At 32.3% G+C, this 25,726-nt stretch overlaps 2 protein-coding genes across 2 annotated transcripts in view; both read left to right on the plus strand.

Moving 5' to 3' along the window:
- LOC130441013 (arrestin domain-containing protein 3-like) overlaps positions 1-17,011 on the plus strand; it is a 43,747-nt gene extending 26,736 nt beyond the window's left edge. The window contains exons 5-8 of the mRNA XM_056774458.1: positions 1,061-1,243; positions 3,540-3,731; positions 16,680-16,797; positions 16,848-17,011. Coding sequence (XP_056630436.1) covers positions 1,061-1,243; positions 3,540-3,731; positions 16,680-16,797; positions 16,848-16,897 — 543 coding nt within the window. The 3' untranslated portion in view covers positions 16,898-17,011. The remainder of the gene's footprint in view (positions 1-1,060; positions 1,244-3,539; positions 3,732-16,679; positions 16,798-16,847) is intronic.
- Positions 17,012-21,723: 4,712 nt separating this feature from the next.
- Positions 21,724-25,726, plus strand: part of LOC130441014 (arrestin domain-containing protein 4-like) — a 40,142-nt gene continuing 36,139 nt past the window's right edge. Inside the window, exon 1 of the mRNA XM_056774462.1 lies at positions 21,724-21,764. The gene's annotated coding sequence lies outside the window, so the exon portion shown is untranslated. The remainder of the gene's footprint in view (positions 21,765-25,726) is intronic.

A 25,726-nucleotide genomic window follows, 5' to 3' on the forward strand; every position in this document is an offset into this window, starting at 1 on the left:
TTAGAATCACTTCTATTGCAGCTGTTGTACCTTCGAGTTATTGTTCCTCAGACTAGTTCCAGTACCCCAAACCACTGCCGCATATATGATGATTGGTTTCACAGTTGCTGTGTACATTCACAGTAGGATCTTTGGGTTAGTACTCCGATTCCTTCTTGCGAAGGCTCTGCACACCATCAGTGCCTTATCGTGTTTATTCCTGAAGTTTACTATCTAATGTGAGTTCCAGATATTTCCTCTGTTTTCGACGTAATGACTTGCCCGTCTATCTTGATAGACTTGATTTTTTTATTCCTAGTGAAAAAAATTAGGTAGGTACCACCTTTTTGTATAGTTGAGTCCTCTTTGAACTATGTCACAAAGTGTATTCTCAAAGCATCCTCTTGCGTAGATGACTATGTCGTGAGCATGTCCTTGACAGGTTATACCGAGTTTAGTTAGCCTGCATAAAAGTTCGTGTACTACTAAGCTCCATATAAGTGAAGATGCAACTTCCCCTTATGGACATCCCCTGAGAAGGCAAATACTACGTTTTCTTTGTTTGACAGAGCGTTCTGAATTCCAGTGGTCAATTGTACCAGTCCGTAGATTTTCCAGTTTTGTATGCGGATTGTCACGAATGGAGAAGTTTCCTGTTCTAATGTAGTTGTCGACAGCTTTTTCCATCATTTCAAGTAGAATCGAGGAGAGGTTGATTAGTCTGAAGCATTTGGGGTGTTCTTTCCTGCTTTTTTGTATGAAAGTTACTTTGGCCCTTCTCCAAGGCTCTTGTTTACACCCCAGCTCTAGATTGCTTTTACTGAAGCGGATCAAGTGTGGTAAGATATCCTTCTGTCCTCTTTGAAGGGGGACTCCTGGCGACTTGAACGGTTGAAAAGTGTTCAAACTGTAGAGTCAATATCCTCGCAGAAATTTCTGAAGCTTTGTCGCTTTGTTTTTCTAACTTATTTATTGTGGACAGTGAGTTTTCAGGTGTAACTTTAAAAAAAATAACAGCATTTCCACATATTCTGCATGCTATTTAGAACTATTGATACTTAACAATTTTAATTTGTTTCAGACACCGATTACCTATCAAAACGAAAAAAATCTTTGTTGTTGGTGTTGCGCCAGTGAACCGATAACTATAAACCTATCTTTGAAAAAAAATGCATTCGTTCTAGGAGAATTGGCAAAAGTTACAGTGGAAGTTACAAACTTATCAAATAAGAATGTTGAAGAACTAGTCCTTACCTTGATAAGAGTAAGTAGGTTATAATAATTCAATAATAATCTTTACTTGACTGCTTCATTATTTCTACGCAGCGCAGTTTGATTTATACCAAACATGTCAGATAGCAACTAAATGGTGAATAGAAAAAAGTTGGAGCGAGTCACATTTTGTATGGATTATTAGCCAAAGTTTCTACCTAAATATCGGTAGCAGATCCTACGGTCACTGCAAGATTCTCAGATATATTGTAGTATTCTAAATCTGGATGAAATACTCAAACTTTATTCTCCATTTTGGAGTCTGTTCAAATATCTTCCTCAAGTACCAAGAACCACACGTTCAATCACTATCACAGTGGTCTCTGCAGTTTTATCTTCTAATACGTAGAATCTACCAAAGTCTCCTCTATCAAATAAACACAGTGTTTACTACTACCACTATATCAAAATTACAGTGTCTGATCTATGTGTTGATAACCGAATTATCGTTTTCAGTGACCAAAGGTAAATTCCATATTAGCTCTTTGTCAACTTCATGAATTGTAAGTATTTATTGGATTTACCCACAACAGCCTTTCCTCTTTTAATATTTCAGATCTGTCACGAATTTCAATGATTCTTCAAATATAAATTATGAAGTTTGCCGATTTTGTTACTGGTTTTGCTTGTTTGACTACTTAGTCTAAATTTTCGTTGCCCCAGGCCATCGTGTCTTCAATACGGACACCTAGTATGTTTAGAACACACACCCATACTAGCTTAAAGCTGAACCTCACAGAAACAAATGTCTCAAGCCCTGCTTGGTTGACTACAAAAATAGCAACAGAACGAAATGTTATTTCACCCATGTTGATTTTTCCCACATTGTAGTGGATCATCGTCATTTCCATCTATAAAATTATAGCATACTCAGTTATGCTTACTGGGAAAGTTATCCCTTGTTCTATGGCAACTACTTCTGCTCCTACGTCTTTTATACATTCATATAAAAACTTCCACCTGTGTGAGCTTCACCTCTTCTCCATTCTTTCCTACCTAGTACATTTGTATAGTTATTTAAAATTTCGTGCTAAGATATCTTATAATAATTGTTCCAAAAACTACAAGTAGATAAGATACATAAACACATGTCCAACATATTACAAAAGATCATTGAAAACAGAAATAGGAAAGACGCTACGAAGTACGTGGAAATCATATTTGTTTTGATTGCACTAAGAGCTAAGATACTGAATCTAGGGTGCTCGGATCAAGTGTAAATAAAACATCAAGCAGTTTATGAATTATAACAAGAAAATAACAACGGATCTCTGGTCAATGGACAAAGAAGTTGAGAGCCAGTACAACAGATCTCTAGTTCAACAAGTTAGAATGATGAATCTTCGTTTAAGATGACTTTTAACAGCTCGTGACATTCAAAGAAAAAAGCTGGGTAAATGAAAGATCCTATACCATAGTCTCCATTTGATAATGAATTATTTGACCAAAAACCGAATAGGGTTAAGCTTTTGGTGCATCGAGTGGACTTACAAATTTACCAGTGGTAAGAAAACTTTTTATGGATGACATCATGAATAAAATAGATAAGAAAATTCAACCAATGAGACGACTCACACTATAAAAGCTGTACCAAATACGTTATCGGATTGAATTGGTAAATATATATAATAGAGTAGGCTTTAAATAAAAAAAGATTATCCACAAAATTCGAGTTTTAGAAACCAGTAAACAAGTTTATTTTACAAGAATGTAGAAATTCTACCTCTTAATAGATGAAATAAATTAATTTAGATGATAAAAGATTTTTTTGAAACATTTTGGCATGTAAAATACTTTCAGGAAAGTATCTTGAGAAACTGAACGATTGAAGGAATGACAGCCGGAAATAAGGAAGAAAAAAGCTGGAGACATTCACTACTTGTGCCTTTGCAGTATAAAATCGAGATATAGAAAAAATTGGAGACAATTCAAAGAAATTAATGGATACAAATTTCTGTCTCAAAATTCTATTAAACAATCGGCTGGAAAAATCCAAATTTATAATTGAGTCTCCACCAATCTATTAGAAACTTTTGAGAACAAAATAACAATTGTTTTCCTCCAGTCAATGGATACCTTTCCGAATTAGCATTTCAAGACACATAACGATTTGATGGCCAAGACGAAACAAGTGACTTCTATTAATTGTATCTCGCTATTAGATCTGTCAACCCTTACAAGCTTGGCGAGATCAATTCCACTTCATAAATAAATATTGATATTGACTAGAACATTTCCTGTATTAAAATACTATACCATCAATGTTTGATTCACATACTTTGTTCTAGTTAACTTATTATCAAAGTGAAGCAGATGGAATGATATATACTAAAACCCAAGAGTTACTAGGATTCCAAACAGCCACTGGAGTTGGTGCACATGGCCAGAGAACGTACCTATTGAATTTCCAGATGCCTCATTCGATTTTGTTGTATAACTTAGCTTCATGTCAATTAATTAGACAATTTTTCACTCTTCGTGTAAGTTGAGTACCTATCTATTAGCATTCTTAGAATACAATAAGACGCTGAACATTTTATTATAAAAATACTAATGATTCATACAACAATATAATTAATATTTAAAAATTCAGCATCTGATATTTCTAGAACCGCGAATAATATTCATACCAAACATATTGTTTACAACTATTATACCATTAGTAGCGAAGCTTTTATATTATCTTCTTACTTTCTCCTTACTTTCTCTGTTTTTCACTGCAGCATTCAATACACAATTTCGAGCTCTCCCCTTTTCCTTATTTGTCCAAGCCATTTTATTATTTGTATCTTCATTCTTCTTAGTATACCGTTCATTGCCCTCAGTATCCCATAGTTCATATGAATTATTCCTGATCATTCGACTTTTTTTTCATTACGATAATTGTCATCTAATTATCATAAAACGATTTAGGGCTGAATTTAATAATGATGTTGAGAAACTGTTATCATGCCTCCTGTTTCTCTTTTGCTTGGCAGTATATTCACCTTTAACTGATCATGGTCATTACAATTATTCTTCTTAAATTACTCTTTCATCAATTAGCCAGCTCCAAGTTTTCTTGTTTTCCACAGTTTCTTTGTTAACTGATATAATCTTCCACGAAGTTCCGCTTTTCCGTCTTTTTATGATACAACCCCATCCTTACGTTTCTCAATAATTTCTATTACTATAACTTTAGTTGGTTTCTCTGAGACAATTTCTTGGCATCCTCCTTCGCTTATTTCTTCTTTGGTTCTAAGTTTACCTCAGTTAAACATATTATTTCTGAATTAGTTTATATCGTACTCCTCGTTTCTTGTATATTCATTATCAATTTCTCCGATATATTCCATATAATTTCTTTTTTATTTTTGTTTCTTTGCGACCTTTGCTATATGCGATGTTAATAGTCGACATGCATGCCTCTGACCGTAAGTTTGCTTTGTTTTTAGAAAAGAAAAAAAAATTACAATTTTATCGACAAAGTGACACAATTTTATACTAGATAATAAATAAATATAAAATAACAATTTGACTTAATATAGTGATTATAATACATACATACATATAATACATATATATATATATATATATATATATATATATATATATATATATATATATATATATATATATATATCTTACTTCATACTAAAATGAATTATGCCATCACCGTTCATGGCTGAACTGTTCCTGAGTCATTTTGAAAAGAAAATCAGTCAAGAGTTTCAGTATTTTCCCAGGGTATGATACATATTCAATACGAAGAAGGCAAACGTAGACGAATCCATTTTGGAACTCAACTCAAAATATCCATCTATAAAGTTCACCTACGAAATGGAGAATAATGGACAGTTACCATTTTTAGATACTTTAGTAATTAGGAATAGTATTAGGTTAGAATTTGATGTATTTAGGAAAAACACCGCTACGTGCAGGTATATCCCCGCTGATTCTTTTCATTGTATCCAACATAAGATGGGCAGCATCCATTTTCTGGTACATCGGTTAATCCACTTTCCACTCACTATCGAGAGATACAATAAGGAGAAGTCCTTCATTGAGGATGTAGCTGTACTCAACGGTTATAAAAAAAGAATTGTAAATAGATTAATCAATAGTCATAGGTTTTAGAAATCTCTATGTGAAACCACTTTTTCCAAACCCAAAGTAAAATACAAAAAAAATTTGCTTTGATATCTTTCAATCCTCTTTATACGAGAAAATTGTAAGGAATATTTAGCAGAGTGGGTTTAAAATTGGTTTATAAGTACAACAACCCATTAAAACAATTGTTGGACAATCCTAAGGATAAAATACCAAATTTGGAAAAGAGTGGTATATATGAAATAAATTGTGGTGATTGTGACCGAAAGTATATTGGGCAGACTAAGAGATCCGTTATTGTCCGGTTTAAAGAACACATAGCTCATTTGAAATATGGACGGACCGGAAAATCAGGTATTGCCGATAACGCTGTCAGTCACAATCATTGCATAAATATTAATAATGCAAAATTGTTAAAAAATGTATCCAATAATAAATTATTGGATTTGGATCCCGCCAAGGAGTTTCCCGCTGGAATTAATTTTTCGCGGGAGATGGCTTATTGGTAAGAAAATTCAATATAAAAAAGGTAAGTTAAGTAATTCGATTTTAGTTTACCTTCAGTCTCTGAAGACGATAATTTCGTTATCGAAACGCGCGCCAGACAGTATAATTGTTAGTGTTGGTGTAGTGGTGGTGTAAACAGTATATTCAGTATGAATATTGCCAACGGTTCCAGAAATTTCAACTTGTGGGTTCTATTACTAAAAAAATTATTATTACTTCTAATGTCACAACCCTGTTCTCCTAATATAAACTATAAATTTTCCTACGTATAAAACCTTGAGTAGCTTTGTCAACTGATTTCAGTTTTTCTTCGCATGTTTTTCATTTCTGTGAATGATCCACACCAACCCCTTTCGTGACTACTCGATAAATGGAGAATTTGCCTTTTTTAATCATTCGAATATATTCGACATAACTAGCTGTGTTTGTATATCTATTATTAAATTCATACCTCTCTTTATTCTCACTACAATGTGCCATTTCATTATCTTCTTTCTACCATGGTCTAAAGAACGCCATATTTTGATTTATTTGAAAAAATTTATCAAATAAATTAATCTAGCCAATTGTGTACATACAGCTTCGGCCAATAGAAATGCATTTGGGTAATTCTCTGTAAGCTTATTCAGGTCTCATACAAATGCTGTCCTGGCAATTTTTCTACCATTTGTAGGAAAATCCAGTTCAATTTCAAAGATAAGTTATTAGCAATTTTCAAAAAAATCATGGCAGGGGACTGTTTGAGTCATCAGGGGGCTGTTTTTAATGTGACAGGGGATTATTAAGTAAGTGAGTAAAAAACGTCATTGTATATTAATCAATCATATATATTTAAATTATCAACAAAGCTTCTTTATAAAAATGAACAGAAACATAACTTTTTTTAAACATTTATATCAAAAATTAACCTTAAATGCTAGAAACAGTTTGTACTCATTGAGATCAGCATAGAGGCTTATTACTATTCATATCAGTCATTAAATATTTTATGAAGTCTTCATTGTAACACTCTTATTATCTACTAGAAACATTTCAACTAAGAACAAATTCTAAGAATTTTCTTAATTAAATACAAGGGACATAATGAAGTTTAATCACATTTGAAAAATTAGCGCTCGAAAACATTAACTTCTGTAGAAAACTGATGAAATATTCTCTTACCCTTCATGATCAAGTTAGGGCTAGGATAACTTGACCAAATGATACATTTGAAATATTCCTATTTGGTCACCTTTTTGGTCACAAAACTTGAGGAAAGTAACACGTAAGTCATTTTCATTGTTATCAATATTATTAATTACAGCAAGTAAAAGGGTATTTTACATTTTTAGCTGGAAAATTTCACAAGAACGTAATCTCCAGTATTGTAACTTGAACTCCGAATACCACTCGTTCCTGCTATGGCATCCAATCTTTGAGGGGACTTGTTTTTTTTTAGGTGTAGTAGGTTCAGCAGATTCAAAATCTACCGGCTCGGACTCTGTAAACACTTCTTCGACTTTCCATCTAGGTCTTAGATCGAAATTGATACTGCCAATCTTATAATGCTCACAAGATCCGCTGTTGCAATAGCAACTAAGAGTTCTCATTATCAATGTTTTACATTTGGTTGGAAGGCCGGGGATGGAGCTGGAATAAAAACCTGCTACCTGAGGGACATTCAAAATACCCTTAAAAGACTTCTGATCGGCCGAATCCTGATTAATTGCGATACAAGTGTTGCCAGGACAACGCTCTTAGATTACTTGAACAAACTGATCAATATTTTTGATATTGTCTCCAGAATTTACAACAAAACTAGCTGTTCTTTTGCATGTTGCTCCGATACGGTCCGGTGCCCCTTTGCCATGGCCCCTTTCGGTATAGTTCCATGTAAAGTTTTCAATATATGGAATTTCTTCGGAAAGTTTGGTTGCCATTATATGAAACATAGTTTTATTACGGTATTGAGTAACAGGGCCATCGCTCAATAAATGCACTCGTTTGATGCCATGTGGAAGACCCTTGAAAATTGATTGTAGATGTGCCCAAATAGTACCAGGTGAATGAGCTATGTTCTCTGAGACTGTGCAAAAAGAAAGGATGGAGTTTCGTAGGTAAACAACTACAGTATACAGACTTAGTTATGCTCGAGATCCACCAAAATGAAAAGCCTGTATTTCGTCTACATACTTAGTGCAATGATTTTCGCTGAAATCTACGTGGATCAAGAATTCTTCATCTTGTAGGTTTGACTTCAAATCACGTATCTTATACTGGTGAACAATATTTCGCTGGTGATCAAGAATTTTGTGTAAATCTTTTTATAAAATTGTTATGAGCTGTCTTGGATGTACTTCAAATATTTATTTCAAACATTTAGTTACCAGTCGGGGCTTCTTCGTCTTAAAATCTTGGGATTTGTTGTCTTTCGAAAACCCATATTTTATATTTTATCAATTTTCTATTATCAAATTCTTTATATTTCGTGTTTTTATTAAGGCAAGTATGACAAGATCTCGCCAAACAATCCTCATTATAGCGGTCGCAACATAATTCTCCCAGCAGTTTCTGGTGATTGTTATAAGCTAATATTGCAGTATGAAGTGCGCTGAGCTTCATGTCTATGTTGCTGTGAACTGTGCAAAGACAGGTATCGCGATTTTTATCGTTTGATTTCCCAACCCAAAAAGGACGGAGTCGGCAAAATGGTTGATAGTTAATTTTTATGTTTCCAACGATAAACTTATTGTAAAGATTAGAAACTGTGTCAAGGAGATATCTCTTCGGTTTCTTCATAGTTTTTCTGATTATAAATTATTTCTTACCTGCTGCCATACGACTATTATTATCATCTTCGAAAAAATCTTTTTTAAAATATCAGGTATTTTAGGTCGTTTAGCTACACATACGTCTAAGCCATTAACAGCCGTGCTCACGAGGTGTCATGTCCTTCACTAACTTTCGCAACCCTTTTTCTTTCTTCTTTTGATACTTAAAATTGTCCTTTTCTCTCATTTCTTCTCTCTTTACAGGATCATTTTCTTTTTAGTCATACCACGTGCGTGTTATTGACCTGTTAACATATTTTAAGTTAATAATGGAAAATTATGCGAAGTAATAATCCTATATGATTCTTTTACAAAAAAAGCAAAATAATAACCAATCCGCAAAAAACACAGTCTTCTGTTGTTTTGAACAGTCTCCTGCTACAACTTAAGATAGAGAACTGTTGCCATGGGACTGTGTATTTCGGTTAGATTTCAAAATATTTATAAAACGGACATAAAATTGTTCCTTCAAAACCTTCTGCTTAATTTAGGCATAAATAATATAACAATCAATTATAAATAGAAATAATTAAAATATTAAACATGCATATTATTAATTACCAGAGGACTGTGTATGGAAACGGTCCAAACGCGGGTTCACCTCACGAATGACACTAAACAAAATGGCGCCTTATCGCCTCATTCAATAAGGCTGCTCACTTCACTACGGTTGCGTTTCGTTTCAAATTTCGTTTCACTCAATTAAACGTTTCTAAATATTATAGATTTTGTGAATTGTGGATGTAAAATTTTGGCAGGGGACTGTATGAAAATTCTGGGGACAAATATAACTGCCTACAACTGGTTTTCCAGTTTTGAACTGATAGAAGAGTCACGAAAGAAGAAACTGTGATATATTGGTACTGTGAAAAAAAATAAGTCTCGACTTCCAATACAGTTTATTACAACTAAAAACAGAGCTCCTCATAGTAGTCTTTTCGGGTTCACAGATGATTGTACCTTGGTTTCCCATGTACCTAAGCCAGGTAAATGTGTGCTTTTGGTAACAAGTATGGAGGAATATAATTCTATTGATCCTGAGACGGGTGTTAAGATGAAACCTTCGATTATCACGTTTTATAATCAAATCAAGAGCGGTATAGACGTTGCAGATAAAATGTATGCATCGTATAATGTGGAGAGAAATAATAAATGTTGGCCTCTGGTCATATTCTTTTCCATGATTAATATGAATATTTTGAAAATAATGTGATGTTCAAAGAACATTATTCCTGAATCTCTTATCCCACGAACTAACTGCACCTTATTTGGCTTGAAGAAGTTCTAACACTTCAGGGATGCATATGGATCTCAAGTTACACCTGACAAAGTACGCAACTGCAGATAAAGAAGGTGAAAGAACGGATGTAAATAACGAAATTGAACGAAAAAAAGAAAAGTATGCGAAAAGAGTCAAGAGAATCGAAATTTAACTAAATATTGCAAATTGCAAAAACTGCAAGAAACCCATTTGTTTATCGCATATGGAGTTCAGAATGTACCCTCATTTACTACAACCACTATAGTCTATTTCAGAAAGGTATAGAGTAATAAAATGGGGGAAATCCGTCCAGTTCGGCTCAATTTCGGTGTTGGTCATAGGTGTAGGTCTTGAAATATTGTGTAGGGGTTACTTAGGTAGTAGATTATACAGTTACGTTTTGCGTTTAACAGGTTCCGTTTACATAATGCCTAATTTTTATCCTGTTAAAATACAATTCTTTCTTTTTTATGAGTATCCTACCGGCACGCCTCTGGCACACTATTTTCAATGTTTGTGAATGGACAACAATAGGCTAAACCCATATATTGACCCCAACCCGGGTGGTACTACCTGCACTTGATAAAAAGAAACAGAATTTTACAATGAAATCAATGCCAAACTATGAAATTGGCATAAATATTCGTTGGGTCACTCTGTGGTCCCTTTGCATACCTAATGAGATTTTATTACTCTATACCTTTCTGAAATAAACTATAACAGAGGAAGAACTAGAATTATATTTTTTGATGTTACCTAGAATGTTTGTTAAGTGTTATAATGTGTTTTAATTTTTTTGTTATTGCGTGCACTGAGCATATTTTTTTTATTTTCACTTAAAACAATTTATTTATATCCTGTATTTACTACAAGTACGTCTGTATGTAATTGTGTGTAATAAAGCGGTTTAGAAATAACAAAATTTAAATAATTACCCCAAAATATGAATTAACAAAGATTTTGACCGTTTTGATACACCGCGCCCGACTGTAAGATTTTTTGGGCGTGCTCGACGAAAAGTTAAAATTCACTGATTTCGGTAACCAAAAATATGAAGATATAAGTGATAACGATTTTGTATGTCAATTTTGTAACCTTGATGCGAGATACCTAGATATTCATTTGCCATTAATACCTATTACCTACATATATTTATTATTTTTGTATAGGTATATTCTAATTTTGTTTTATTTGTGAAGAATCACTTTTGTTTTTATTATTTTATATTTTATTTCAAATCCAACATTTCAGTTACTTGAATAGTAAATATATATTTTATTTCACAAAAAGGTGTAAGTTTTTCAAATTTTAATAATGACTAACTATAGGAACATGCTTCGTAGATAATAGGATTTTCATGGCGGACTACTAGAGAAACACGATAACTTCCACATTTATTTTGTTTTATATTCTCAGTGATAAGAACAACCTAAATTACGACATATATAAATAATAAATGAGTACAACTAAGATGAAACGTTGCTTCCTAACTTTGAATTTACAACAAATTAGCATATGTTTAAATGGTGATTTCCTCTTATATTCCATTCGGAAAGATTGTAGAGTAATAAATCAATCCCTCTCTTGGCCACCATAGCCGTAGTCACATTTAAAAACAATTTATTATTTTATTTTATTGAACCTTAGCAAATGAATCATTTATTTATTTATTCACAACATTTATTTTCTAAGAAATTTATTGCATCAAGTTCACATTTCCAACTATGTTTACTTATCGGCCAAGACAATTCCTTTGGGGTATTTTAAGAAAGGAATGATGTTGACAAGTAAATATTTCACGCCCTTTATAGTATATACCTATACCAGACAGGTTAATTTGAAAACGATTTGTAAAATTTTTCTGGGAAAAATAATAATTAGGTATATTTTGGAAGAGGGTAATAAAAGATTAAAATATGAGGTATACTTGAATGGTTATTGACAAGTTTCAGTTTAAGAAAAAGTGAATATTCAATATTCAATATGTCGACCTTTGAAAACTATACTGCAATAAATAAAGTGAAGACGCATGCACCTCTGTTAACGAGAAAGCCATGGCTTTAAATGTATATGGTTGCATTAAAATATCAGTACCCTTCAGTGAGTGTGGATGATCCAACAAGTATGTGTTCGAAGATGACAGGTCTAGGAAAATCAACGGTCTACAAACTTCGGAAAGGAAAAAAAGTGGATGTTTAAGTGGTCCAAAGTCTCGGTCAGAAAGGCCATAAGTTTACATCGATGAAGATTACAAATATGCAATCCGCAGGAAAGTCCAATCATTTTACTTTAAAAAGAAAATTCTTACCATTGATAAAATTTTGGCGTCCTTTTTGGAAGACGGATGGCCATCAATTAGCAGAAATAAGCTTTGGCAGACAGGCAACTGAATTTTTGTTCAATTCATATTTAAAAGATTCCGAAGAAATCGTGTGTTGGAGAAGGTCTTATTTACGGAATTTAAGAAACTCCGGGAGAACGACACTTGGGTTAACTAGGGGTACACTGTAGGAAAAATATGACAAGATAAGACGGTTAACAATTTTTGACAAGCTTTCTTGTAGGGACTATCAACAGGATTGAGAGCTCCATCAGGGAAAGGCAGATGATTAATAGTAACACATATTGGCAGTGACAGTGGTTTTGTTAATAGTGGCCTACTATTATTTGAATAAAAAAACCGGTAACTATCACGAGGATATAAATGCAGATGTGTTCGACTTTACTTTATACGAATGCTAGATCTTATTCCAGCCGGATCTGTAATTGTTCTTGACAACGCTAGTTACCACTCGAGACAAGTTGACGGTCTACCTACGACGTCATGGAGAAAACAAGGCATTACTGGTTAATACAAAAAAATATTACATTCAACAATGACTTGGTGAAAAATGAACTTTTGTCGATTGTCAAAATAAATAAAAATCCCGACAAGAAATATAATATTGATGAAGTGGAAAGAAATTGCCAAATTACTATTATTCGTCTTCCTCCCTATCACTGTGAAGTCAATCCGATCGAATTGATATGGGTCCAAGTTAGAGGCGAAGTAGCTCGAAAAAACACAACATTTAAATTAAAGGACGCTAGAAGATTACTAAACGAAGCTTTGAAAAACGTTACTGCTGAAAACTGGCAAAAATGCATTCAGCATGTTATCAAAAAGGAAATAAAAATGTGGGAATTAGACATTTTTGATCAAACTGTAGAACCTCTCGTGATTAATTTAAACAATTTATCCACTAGTTCTTCGGAATAAAATACATATATTGCAAATATGTACATACTTTAAATATGTTACAGGAAATATTTGTAGACTGTTGTATATAATATAATAATGTGTAGTTCAGTATATTTTGTATTTTTATTTTTCATACTTACATGTATATACTTGTATTTGTAAATAATTAAATAAAAATAACTGTATATATTAAAAAGCAAAAATAATATTTTATTAATTACGTAAAGCCCATTGCAACGGTTATGATGGTAAGGGTCCTTTTACTTTTGAGGAGATTCAGAGGTTGGTGTGAAAGTGTTAAAATAGAGAGAGAATTGAAGATATCCTTCAATTTTGGAAAGGAAAGGATGACCATTCGGATTATTTAGGTAACCGCTTACATTTTAGTACGGTCAATTATGGGGAAAATATATCTCTGTCCACTTACTTTTTTATCATTGGCATATTTAAATATTCCAAATTTGGACGTAAAGTACCGTACTAAAAATTTCAGGGTTTTGCATTTATGATGAGCATTTATTACTCTACGCTCTTTCCAAATAGAGTATAAGTAATCCACTACTGGTACAGTCACCCTATTTGAATATAAATGTCTTCTTTGTTATTTACTAAGTATTCTAAATATGAACCATCGCTCGAGGTTCAAGGTGTAATTGGTTCGTTTCAATGAATCTGCCTAATGAACTCTTAGACAAGAAACTCATCATGGTCGGTACCATCCAAAAAATTGGAAAAAATTAGAAATGATCCAAGATTCCTTGGAAAAATTTTGAGCCAACACCATTTTCACCTAACCTAACCTAACCTAACCTAACCATTTTCATCTAGGGTTAGCAGATGAAAACTTGTTCACTCAAGACAAGCCTTTGAGAAAATCGGGTCGTATAATTTTTTAGCAGAGCAACAATGTTCATATTATCTGCTATTTTCCTAATAAAACAAGTAGAAAAGAATCAACTTTTTATTCGAAGTTACACAAATTTAAACTTACAAAGTAAAAAAAATTGAAAAAAAACCAAAAAATTAACTGGTACACGTACTTTTCGCTGCTTTGTATTTCATGCTTTAAAAGAGTTACAAGTATCTCTTTCACAAAAGATAAAATTAGCCTATTTCTTTCTTTGGTCCACTGGGCACCAATAAGCGAAAATAGTCTCTCCATATTGGCATTATGACATGGAATTGCAAAAAGAAATTCGGCTTCTTTTAGTTACTATGAAAAAATTTCTTCAGAAATACCTGCATTAAAATATGTTAACCATTTTTCGTGAATAGGTAGATTGTGGTCATTGGAATCAAAATTTTCTGATAAATATAATTCATTGAAAAATTTAGCGTCATCTATTTTGACTCCTTTTGAGATACTAGATTAGTAATGAGGGTATAAAATCCTTTTCCCTATGACACTTGGTAATATCATTTAGGCTTATCCATTTAAAACATTTAAATTCTTCAAATGGTTTGAATCAGCTTTTTAAGTACTGAATTGAATTATTAACAAATCAAAAAACTCTAATTTTAGTTGGTCACATTCGTGGTCTAAATCATTTTCAATGCAGTTATTTAAAATTTTGCGCACTTTTGAAGGGATTATTTCCTTTTTTCACGAAACGGAAAAATCATTAAAATTTGATCGCTTAACCATGTACGACCTGTACAGTATAGCGATGATCCTTAAGCCGCCTCAGAAGACTAAAAACATGGCATTGCACAAGATCGCCTCAATGGTTTGGCCATGATGAGTGTACACAGAGCTATAATAAATAGAAACCTAAATAATTTTAATGATAAAGTGGTTGAAAGTATTTTATATTTTAATTAAATATAATTGTTGTTCAGATAAATAATTATTACTGCGATTAAAAGTTAGATTTAGTTATTGTGTTGTCGAGGGCTTGTGAAAATTTATACATTGATATTAGAACCGTTCTTATTACAATCATCGAGGCAAATACTTCCAAAGTGTAACGCTTTATGCTCTCGACTGTACCAGGCGTTCATATTTTTTATCCTCCATAATATTGCCCCATTGTCCACCCTTTAGTCATAAGCTGGCGATGCCCTTGATATTAGGCTAAGATTTTTTCTGTTATTTGCATCAAACATGTAATATAAATTTTAAGTAATTGATGGTACCTAAGGTAAATATGGTACCATATACGTGAAAAATGGATTCATACTACTAATTTATAATAAAATTGATGATATCCTGAAACAAAGCGAACAAATCATGTAAGACTGAATGAGAAAAAAATGGAATTTGCCTTTTCATAAATCTTAACTAATAACTGAATACCACAATCCAAAACATAAGGGGAAACGATAGATGGAGACCAAATAATCAATTGAAAATCTTATACTATGCATCAAAGTATTCGCAAAAAGTGGGAATGCTCGGGACAAGAAAAAGGAGAGAAGATAAATAACATATTGAAACTTCCGGAAAACATCTAATTCGTTTCGAAAGTAATATTTCGAAAAACTTAACAATAATTGTGGGAAAATTTTTCAATTATCTTGTTGCTTAGCACGAAGTTAGACTACATGTCAATGCTGAAACTCTGTAAATACATCAAATGAATAGGAAAGAGGAAGAGTTATTTAATGATGTGCAATAGATTCTATTATTTTGTAGTTTTAACATTTATCGTCAACTAAAATGGTTTTAGATGTTACCAATTGTTTGATATATTCTGATATCATATCAAAGTATCTGAAATTAGTTATTGTCAAGTAGACCTTAAAATTCTATGATACTTTTTACAGGATGTCGATCTCTAGAGAGTCTGACGATAGTCTAATCACCAAGCAGCTCATTTTATTTCTAGATGGAGGTTTTTAAGTCTGAAACCAATATTGATATGACAAAAGTTTATTTGTATTTGAAGGTTTCATTACTTCTTGTAATAAGAGACAAAAAGTTCGTTGTGATTTTTGTTTCATGGGGAGAGGTATGAACATTTTCAAGTGGGATATTGTTTGTTCAAGAATGGCCATAAAAATAGAAGACATTTTCTTTTGAGATTGGGGTAATTTTTGGTGTTGAAATGCTTTCTTAATATGTAGCGCCTGCTCAGTGTATATGTCTGCTATATATCGTGGATGGAATTTGATTTTCGAGCGTCAAAATATAATATAGAACATAACAAAATTGCTCGACGACCAAGGATCTTGTTGGCGGAAGAGCATATACAGCTGCAGCTGTATTATGTCGACCATTTGGTTGATGGATGAGGCTATAAGAAAATCGCAGAAAAGTTGTAATACCGACAATAGATTGGAAGGGTTCAGAATTCACTTAATGGCGATAGGGGTCGTCAAGGAGACTAGAACATTTTTTGGGAGTCCTTGATTTATAGTTACAAGCAAACAAAGGAGAGGAAGGGAAATTTTATCTTGGATTTTGAGAAAGTGGTGTAATTGAGGTTATGTCTATATTAACATAAACAAAGCTGCTGGGTGTGAATCAGTAATTGTATTATTAATCAATATAATAAATAAATACGTAATCAACTTTCAGGCTGAGGCAGTTTTACCAATTTGGCATAAAAGCTTAACAGTAGAAACAGATATAAAATTGGGTCATATTCCGTTAAGAGAGGATGAAAGTGTTGAAACAACAACTCTGGGGGTAATAGGTAGGTAAATGTTCAGATTAGATAATTAATAAAAATTTTCCTATTTTTAGAAAATGTGGATATGTCATCAGTACCTCCAAGATATAGTGCATTATTCTAGTTAAATAAAAATTATAAACCAGCTTTTGTCATGATTTTGTGTGGTAGAAACAAGAATGTATGGGAATTATTTGTAATGAAATATTCATTATTTAATATAATTTCGATTTCTTTCACCACTTTTATTTTAATTACATACCCCCATCAATTCAAGTTTTCATAATTTATATAAATCGAGCATTTATACTTTGAGGCGAAGAATGATAAATTTTAATGAATAAGTTAATTATTATAATAATCATAATTGAATCATCTATTGTGTCTAGAGAGGAAAAGAAACTTCTTGCAGCAGGACAGCAGGAAGTTGCTAAGCTACTTTGATAAATAATACTTCCGATGAGGTCTTCCATTTGCCGTTGTATCTTACGCATTTCAATCCTTCTGTGTAAATATGGAGAAATTTGAATATTGTCTCATTATTTTCAGGTACCGACATGACAGTTATACAGGAATTGATGCGGACGTATGCCTAGCATTTCATAAAAAATAACCAAGGGCCTCTAAGCTACAAGAATTTTTATAGACTATCCTGTCGCCTTCCATTTGGCCACAGAAGAAACTCTGTGGAAATTTATTATTTTTTTTGAGAATTTTGCGGACATAAGTTTATTTTTGTGTTAATATATATGCCAACATAACTAAACTAAACCAATTGTTACCTCTTGCAATATTACATTACATTGCCTAATCTTTTTACGGCTTGAGTACGTACGCTTATTCTTTTTTCTTTGGTTATGAGACTCAGTTCTTCCGACCCTTTCTCAATATAAATACACAGAGAAACGACATCTCCCACTAATGGACCAAAGATAAGAAAATTATCTGGTATTGTCAAATCTCAGGGCAGCCAAAAAAGCTTTCAATCAATTTCATCAGTATCAACCAACTCGTTTATTTCTTTTTCTTATCTTCTATATTGTCACTAAGGGGGTGAAATTTTTAGAATGATACTCTTCACAAAAAGACTAGAGGAAAACAATTTTTTAGAATAGAAATTAGGACTTTCTAATTTTTGTGCATGTGAACACATTTACGGTAACACACTTGTAACACGTGAGTTAGTATCGTTTCTGGTTGGTTTATGTTTGGTCTACATTCACATGCTCCTTCCATAGTAGAAATTATGAAATCTTCGTCTTCACAAGATAGCGTATATTCCAATAGTTTTAACAACTTGAATTAAATGGAGGGGCCCGAGCTCCTCAACTAGTCGTAATTTTTTGCGAACAACAATCATTAGCTCTTAGATGACTTAACATCTAATTAGGATGTTTTTTTAAAAATTCTATACCGTAATTGTTCCTCATTTTCGGCTTGCATAATTTATCATCAAAGGACCCAAAACTCTTCGATTGGACGGGTCTGAGATAAATTACGAGGGTTATCTTGTTTTGGTACAAAAGTTAAGTTATTTTTGATGTAGCCAATTTTGAGTGGTCCTTGCATAATGATAGAACTATTTAATTTAGTGAGACAGTTGTTAATATACTTTTCAGAATCTACAGCTCCCCCTTAAATCGATTCAAATAAGGTCTGATTATCCCTCTTGTCGAAATCGCACACCAGACCAGAGCTTCATTAACAAATTTCAATTTTTCTCTATATTATACATTGTTAGGGCATTCATTCTATATTGTCCTTATAAAAACCATTAATTGCGGAATTGGCAAGTGTGAATTATTTTTCATCATCAATAAAATGACTCTCTCAATCGCAAAATGTATCCGCTTCAGTTGACTACCGCATCTTATTATCCGTGGTAATGGGTTTAGGGGTTCATCTTTTTTGGTATTTTTCACCATATCTTCAAGTTTCTAATAAAACCCGGATTCTGTCTTACCAGTCTTTCTGCTCTTTCTCGGGCGAAAATTTGTATCACAACTTATCTTTGAATTGCTAAATTTTGTGCCAAAACTATGGCGGCATACTCTATCACTTCTTGGTCCAATTCTTGCTTACTATCCGTAAAATTATCACTCGCAGTATCTAAAGAGATAGCTCTCACCAAGATATCTTAAAGGACACTAAAATTCAAAAAGGTACAGACGTCGATGGCGTTATAGCTGTTTGTAGTGGGGCAGACAGATACTTAAATGACTATGAATATGAGCCGCTTGGTTACCTCATAGGTGTTAAGTTGAATTTAACGCACGTAGAAAAAAAGTAAACGAACGAAATATTTTGAGATAATGAGAAGTATGAAAAAAGTATAAATAACAGAATTGCTAATTGAAATTTTCTATAGAATTTTCTTGAATAACTTGGATAACCGACATATTTGCAGGAACCCCCCATCCGGGGTATAAAAAAATTAATTGAATTTTCAAATTTGTTCACGAAGTTCTAATACCATTTTAATTATGGATTTATCATTAACATTTGTATTCGGAAGAAAGTAATTTCTAGCCAACATTAAAAAAAAGGTCTTCGAAATATACATTTTCTTCAAATTCAACATCTGTTTTCTCGTGAAAGCATATATATTTGTCTGAAATTTTGCCTGTCCAGATCTTCTGTGCATCAATAAATAATGAATAAATTCATGAAAAAACATCTAGATTATTCGTTAAACTTGTAGAATGAACACTTGAAAAATTAGTTATACATTTTTAAATATACATCGATGCTGAGCGTAAACTGATATTGCAAAGTCGTCATGTGATATTTCGTAAAAATGAGGCATACTTGGGCACTAGTCCCACTCACATAATTAATTATTGGACGAACATTTGATTGTCATAATATTTGTACCGCATAATTTAACAATCGCTGAAAAAAAATTTGTGTCGAATGGTGCAAAGAAATGCTGAAAAAATTCAATCGGGGTGCTTCAAAAGCTGTCTACAAGATCGTGACAGGCGACGAATCATGCATTTATACATATGAGCCTGAAACTAAATAACAACCGACTACATGGGTCTTTTAAGACGAGCGAAATCCAACAAAAGTTAGATATTTTCAAATCAATTTATTAATTAGTCCCTCCCCCAGTTAGTATGTGTGTACTTCGAAATTCCAGCTTAGTATGTTTTGGAGGTACCCCAATCGGAATAGAAAGAATACTGCTATAATTGGTTCAAGCATATGCAAAAGTGTATTGATCTTAATGGAGAGTATTTTGGAAAAAATAAAGCCATATCTAATTTCAAATATTCGTTTATATTTGTCTATCTCAAATCTTAAGTAGCTACCCTTGTATGTATAGAATTTTATTTTGATATATAAAATCCAAAGAGGACTTTTAAATTCAATATCTATATTCCCAATGTAAATAGTTTCAAATAATATTCCATCTTAATAAAAATTATTATTATAAGTAATTAGATTTACAAATAAATAAGAAGAATGTGAAGAATATTTCTTTCATGTAAAAAAGTAGTTCAGACTTTAGATAATCATTTTGTATTTCATCTTACGGAGAGTATTTCTATGAAAAAATTGCGAATTTCAAAAGTGATTTAAGTCGATTTTATGAAAAAATTCAATTTCCTGTGAACTTGTTTTATTACCTTCTTATATTTTCAAAATATGTTCCAAAACGTATTTCTGTCTTAATTTCTAGCACTTGAACGAATTTCAACATTTTCTAACTATCTATAATTGTTTCTTCTAATCAACTCATATAGAAAAATGTAAAAATGCCTTTGGAATGATAATTTCAGCCCTAATTCTAATAGAGAAATGTTCCTAATCAGCTTCTTCGACAGTAAATTTTTTGTTATAGTTCTTTTTACTTTATCAATTAGCTTGTCTTGTACGGTAATAAAATGGAAGATGATGATGAGCAGGAATATCAGATCTAATTATTGGCAAGTCTCCACAAGAAATCCCATCGAAGTCCTAAGCTAGGATTTTAGTTTAAAGAACGATTAGAAACAATAATCTAGAATTAGTATTAAGCAAAAAATATATGTAAATATATGACTTTCGTGAATGCTAAAAACTGCTTAGACAAAGGTTTGTAGCAATTCTATACTTATTCTAAACATACGCGTGTTTGTGAAAATATTTTAATCCTGACGACTATGTATTAGAACCACCACATAAACAAATATTTCGCCTTCTAACAACAAATGCAAACTTAAAGGAAATATCATCAAGCAGCGGTGTTTTGTACTTTTGGTACAAAAAAATAAGCTTCTGCAAACAGCTTATTTAAAGGAGTTGTTAGTAACAATTAGCAGCGACTATAACCTTTTAAAACATTCTCGTGGTTGTAAAACACATTCCCATTATAACTGATGACCACTTATTAAAACCACACCTCACCTTACTCATAAGCTTCTAAATAGAGGTGAATTTAATTACGATAGTCCTCGTTGTTTCTCAGAAAATAATTTGGTTGGTAAAAATGTGGGATTAATTGAGGAAAGATAGAACTAAAGAAAAAGTCAAATGCTTGGTTGAACGAGTCACATGCTTGGTGTCTCTTCCCAAAAATCCTGCAATTTTACGAACATTTATTGTAATACGGGATGATTTCACATGTTCCACACGTGTATTCCGTGTAATCACTGTCGAGAAGCATCTTGAAAGAAGTTCCTTGAAAAAAAAATAATTATTTCACTTCTCTTATACATAATACTACGTTTCTTGTTGGATTCATTAACACAGAAATAATTGAGCACAATATTTCGTATTAACGATAAAATAACTTTAATTTACCATTCTATTTATTAAAGAATAAACAATTTTTTAATGAATATTAAGAAAATGAACATTTTCTATTCTATAGTCCGGGTCTGTACAAAGTCAGCGCAAACAGTGGAGTAAAAATTTTGTATACTTGCGAAATAAATAATGGTTCGTTGAAATAGTTGTTCGGATATCTACGTTTGTAGTTGGCGCATATCGGTTTTTTGAAATTGGTGAGTCCATATTATTTACATTCACGTTTTGTTATATTTTCATAATTTATAAATACGTAAAATTACGACATTTTAACTCAATGATTAATATAATGAGAATATTAGTAGAAATTTGACTCCAGCTCAGGAATTTATAAATTCAATATATTTTTAAACGTTTGATAAGATTATTCTAAAAACTATTTGGCAGGCGAGGACGAATTAATCATAATAAAGTGCCTTATTGAAGATACTGACTACTGCTCCGTCTGCTATAGTACGATTCCACAAATATGTAGAGTGGCTCATAGTTTCAACGTAGACCTTTGCGGGTTCAAGGAGAAAGGAAATTGACGAGTCATATGTGTTCGGCAATAATAATTTCGAATAAGTTAAATACCAACAAAAATTATATATTATATCCTATTATTTATTTTACTAATAAGTATAAAGTACAAAACGAGTTATCTCATTCACTATTTCTGACAATTTGAAGAAAATCAATTCATATAACCGAATAAATTGATAGTAAACGTTCATAGCTTTAAATTACTACATGGAATATTCACTCAGAGCTTTACGAACTCTTATACAGACTGAATGACCTCGGCGTATTTTGTCAGGAGTACGCCAACGACATAGTCATTTGCGCAAGAGGGGTTTTGAAAATAAATTTTGCAATTAACACATTTGGTAGTGGTCTGGGTCTGTTAAACTGTCCGCAACACCATGAGAATAAATCTCGCAGAAGTCACAAAAAGAGTGCACAACTGGGGCCCAACATCTGGATTTTAAACGACCCTGAATCTCCCAGTTGTCGTCAAAAATGTGTCGGAGAACATTTCACTCAGAATATCTAGAGCAGGAATCATCAGATATAGGCCGAGACGGTTGCCAGAAATTGATCTAATATATCAAAAATCTAAATGCTATGAAAAAATATACTAAGCAATATAAGGGTGGTCCGAGAAGTACAGGGTATCATACATTATTGGGATTTTATATCTTAGATACCATCCACATAAATTACATAATATTATAGCGTATGCGAGCGTTAAAGCGCAAAAACGATTTAAGATTAATTTATTCTTCACTAATAGAATAACAGCTTATGAATGTACATTTGTATATTATTTGATTGTAATTCTATGAAATTAGCGATTCTGGAAAACTCCATCGATAGCTAAATAAAACCACCACATCATCAGTCACAGTTACAGTGTCTGACGCGCGTTTCAATAACCAAATTTGCAGTTGAACTAAGTCCTATTTTTGATCTATTTATTTATATTGAACTTCTTAATGTTAACTAATAACTGATAATATTATAATAATATATTGCTAATCTGGTATTTTATCTTTGGTATAACTCAACAACTCACTTAATGTATTTCAGGATTTATAGACTAATTTCAAAAATACTGTTAAATATGTTTTTTAATCTTTTTACATAAACCGGATAAATAGGTAGCAGAGTAAATTTTTCCTGTTTCTGCTTGTCATGAATAACAGTTCAGCCATCACTATAATCAATAGAATAGAAACACATTGATTGGACCCATAAACTTGCACCATCTGTTATATGAAGTCTTAGAAACTTGTTCCTGATTATTGAAGCTATATAATCTGTATCCGATAATCTTTTGTCGGATGAAACAAAATTTATCCTACACAGTTCGATAAACAAACAAAATTCGCATTGTCTGGGAGAAGGCAAATCAAGTTTTTTTGCATGTATATTAAAGATTTGACTAATTATGATTTCAAACACCAAATAGGGTGAACAAGTGAGTGAATCTTTTACCATCAGATAATTATAAAAAACTACCAACTATACTTAGATTTCTAGCAACTTGAAGAAGTTATGTAGATGTGAAATATTCTACAATAATTTTCTTCCTATAACTATTTATGAAAAGCTGAAAAAGAATTTTTTAAGGTAAGTTAAACCTAATTGTACTCGAATAATATATTATTTCACCAAAAGGAAAACAGCCGTTAAACTAAATCACATAGTGAAACTTGAAATATGGGAAAATGATAACGGATTGAAACTATTGCTATTTTTGTTACTGATTAATGCACCATGAAACTCGAAAAATTCTTTAACAAAGAAAACCGTGAATACTTCTTCCGTCTTAGGTTTTCTAAAATGTAGTTCTATTTATCACTTTACTTAACGGATATAACAGGAGCTCGTTTTATAGGAATCCTAAAGCTTAAGTCTGCAGATGGACAATATAAGGCATATGATTAGGGTATAGTTGGTTCTATATCTCCAATGTATTTCGAATTATGTGTAAAGTTCGATAACTACTATCCATCATTCTCTCTATCTTTATTTGTTCAATCTTCTCTTATATTTTGGATATCATTATTATTAGTAAAACTGTTTTTTCTTTGCTGTTTTCTTTAATCGTTATTTTTGTTTTGTTATGTGTTTCTGCTGAATAATTCTTCTTTTCCTCCATTTTAGTTGATCAAAAGTCTGATTATCACTCTTGATATTTCCTTTTTTTTATTGAAGATTTCTTATATATAGAGACAACTGCATTACCCATGGTATTGTAACTTTATATCCATTTATTTCCAAAAATATCTTTATTTTCTCCAAGCCTGTAATCTCGAAAATTTTCGGCGACCCTTTGATTGTTTCTCTTTCAATTGACCTTTTTTGATTAGCTTCAATCACTTAATTTAAACTGTTTTCTATTATTGTTAAGGATTTCTTGACTTGAAGCAAAAAAGCTATTGCCAAAATTAGATTCAAATATTTCATTCTAATCCTCAAATCACATTTATCGATCTAAGAGTGTAGAATGTTTTGACAAAAGTGTGAATATCGTGCCATATGCTATCTTTTTGCCGTGAGGAGGTTCAAATTTAACTAAACTATTTTCTAGTTTAGTTAAATTGTAGATTTCTCTATTATTTTCCTTTGGTTTAAGATCTAAAAACCATAGAGGCAATTTCGTTTTGGTAGCTTAGTTTTTCATTAAATATGTATTCAAGACTTCATGCTCTTTTTGTTTTAGAGCCTTTTTAATATGATCCGGAGGTGTGGAAGGGTTCATTCCTCGCATTACCACTCTGAAGCTTTTTTCACTTTTAAGTCAGTATATATGATATTTTTTCTTTTTTTCATCTAATGTTTTCATTGTGGTCGAGTTTTGTTCGGGTGTCGTGTATTTTTACCGTTTTTGGACCAATCGTTTTAAGAGTATACTCATTTGGGGCAATCGCTTGTAGTATTTTGTGTATATGTTCGACATACCCTACTTTAGAGACAGTTATAGGTGTTTTTTCTCTTACAATTTCATCGTCTTGTATTTCTTCAGCATTGTCCTGAACTTCTTCCTACATTAGATCTTTGAACCTATTGTTGATTTAGATGGGTTTCTGTAGCCAGTATTCCGTGATTTTTGTTTCTTTTCTTGTACTAGGTTCTTCTGGCTTCTTAGAAGTTTTTTGTTTTGTATCGTTTTCCATTCCGATTACACTGCCGTTGACGTTTGTTGTGAGCAATTTATAGGGTCTTGTTGCCTTTGGTAATTGAGATAGTTATTAAATGGGATGGGTGGAATAGGTTGAGATTGAGCAATACTAGAGCCCATTGTTAGGATTTGGTGAGATATTCTTTGCGTATGTTTGTATTGATAGGGGTATTGTAATTGTTGGTTTAGGTCGTATTGTGTCATTTGGGTCTGTGGACCCATAGCGAAGTTTCCAATAACATCACTCTACCCTCTTTACACATCAAATTTGGATAAAACAATGATGCTTTCCGGTATTTAGAAAAAATCTTTCCAAACATACAGAGGAAAAACTGGCAGAGGGTATATTTGTTGAATCACAAATCCGTATAATTATGAAATACGGTTGTGGAAAATTTTTTGGAAGATAAAAAAGTGAAAATTACAAAAAAGATGGAAGTAAACATGTTATTAAAAATTCATTTTCTGCACGCGCGTATGAGTCTTTTC

Source organism: Diorhabda sublineata, chromosome 3 (assembly GCF_026230105.1).
Source record: "Diorhabda sublineata isolate icDioSubl1.1 chromosome 3, icDioSubl1.1, whole genome shotgun sequence".
NCBI classification, from domain to species: Eukaryota; Metazoa; Arthropoda; class Insecta; order Coleoptera; family Chrysomelidae; genus Diorhabda; species Diorhabda sublineata.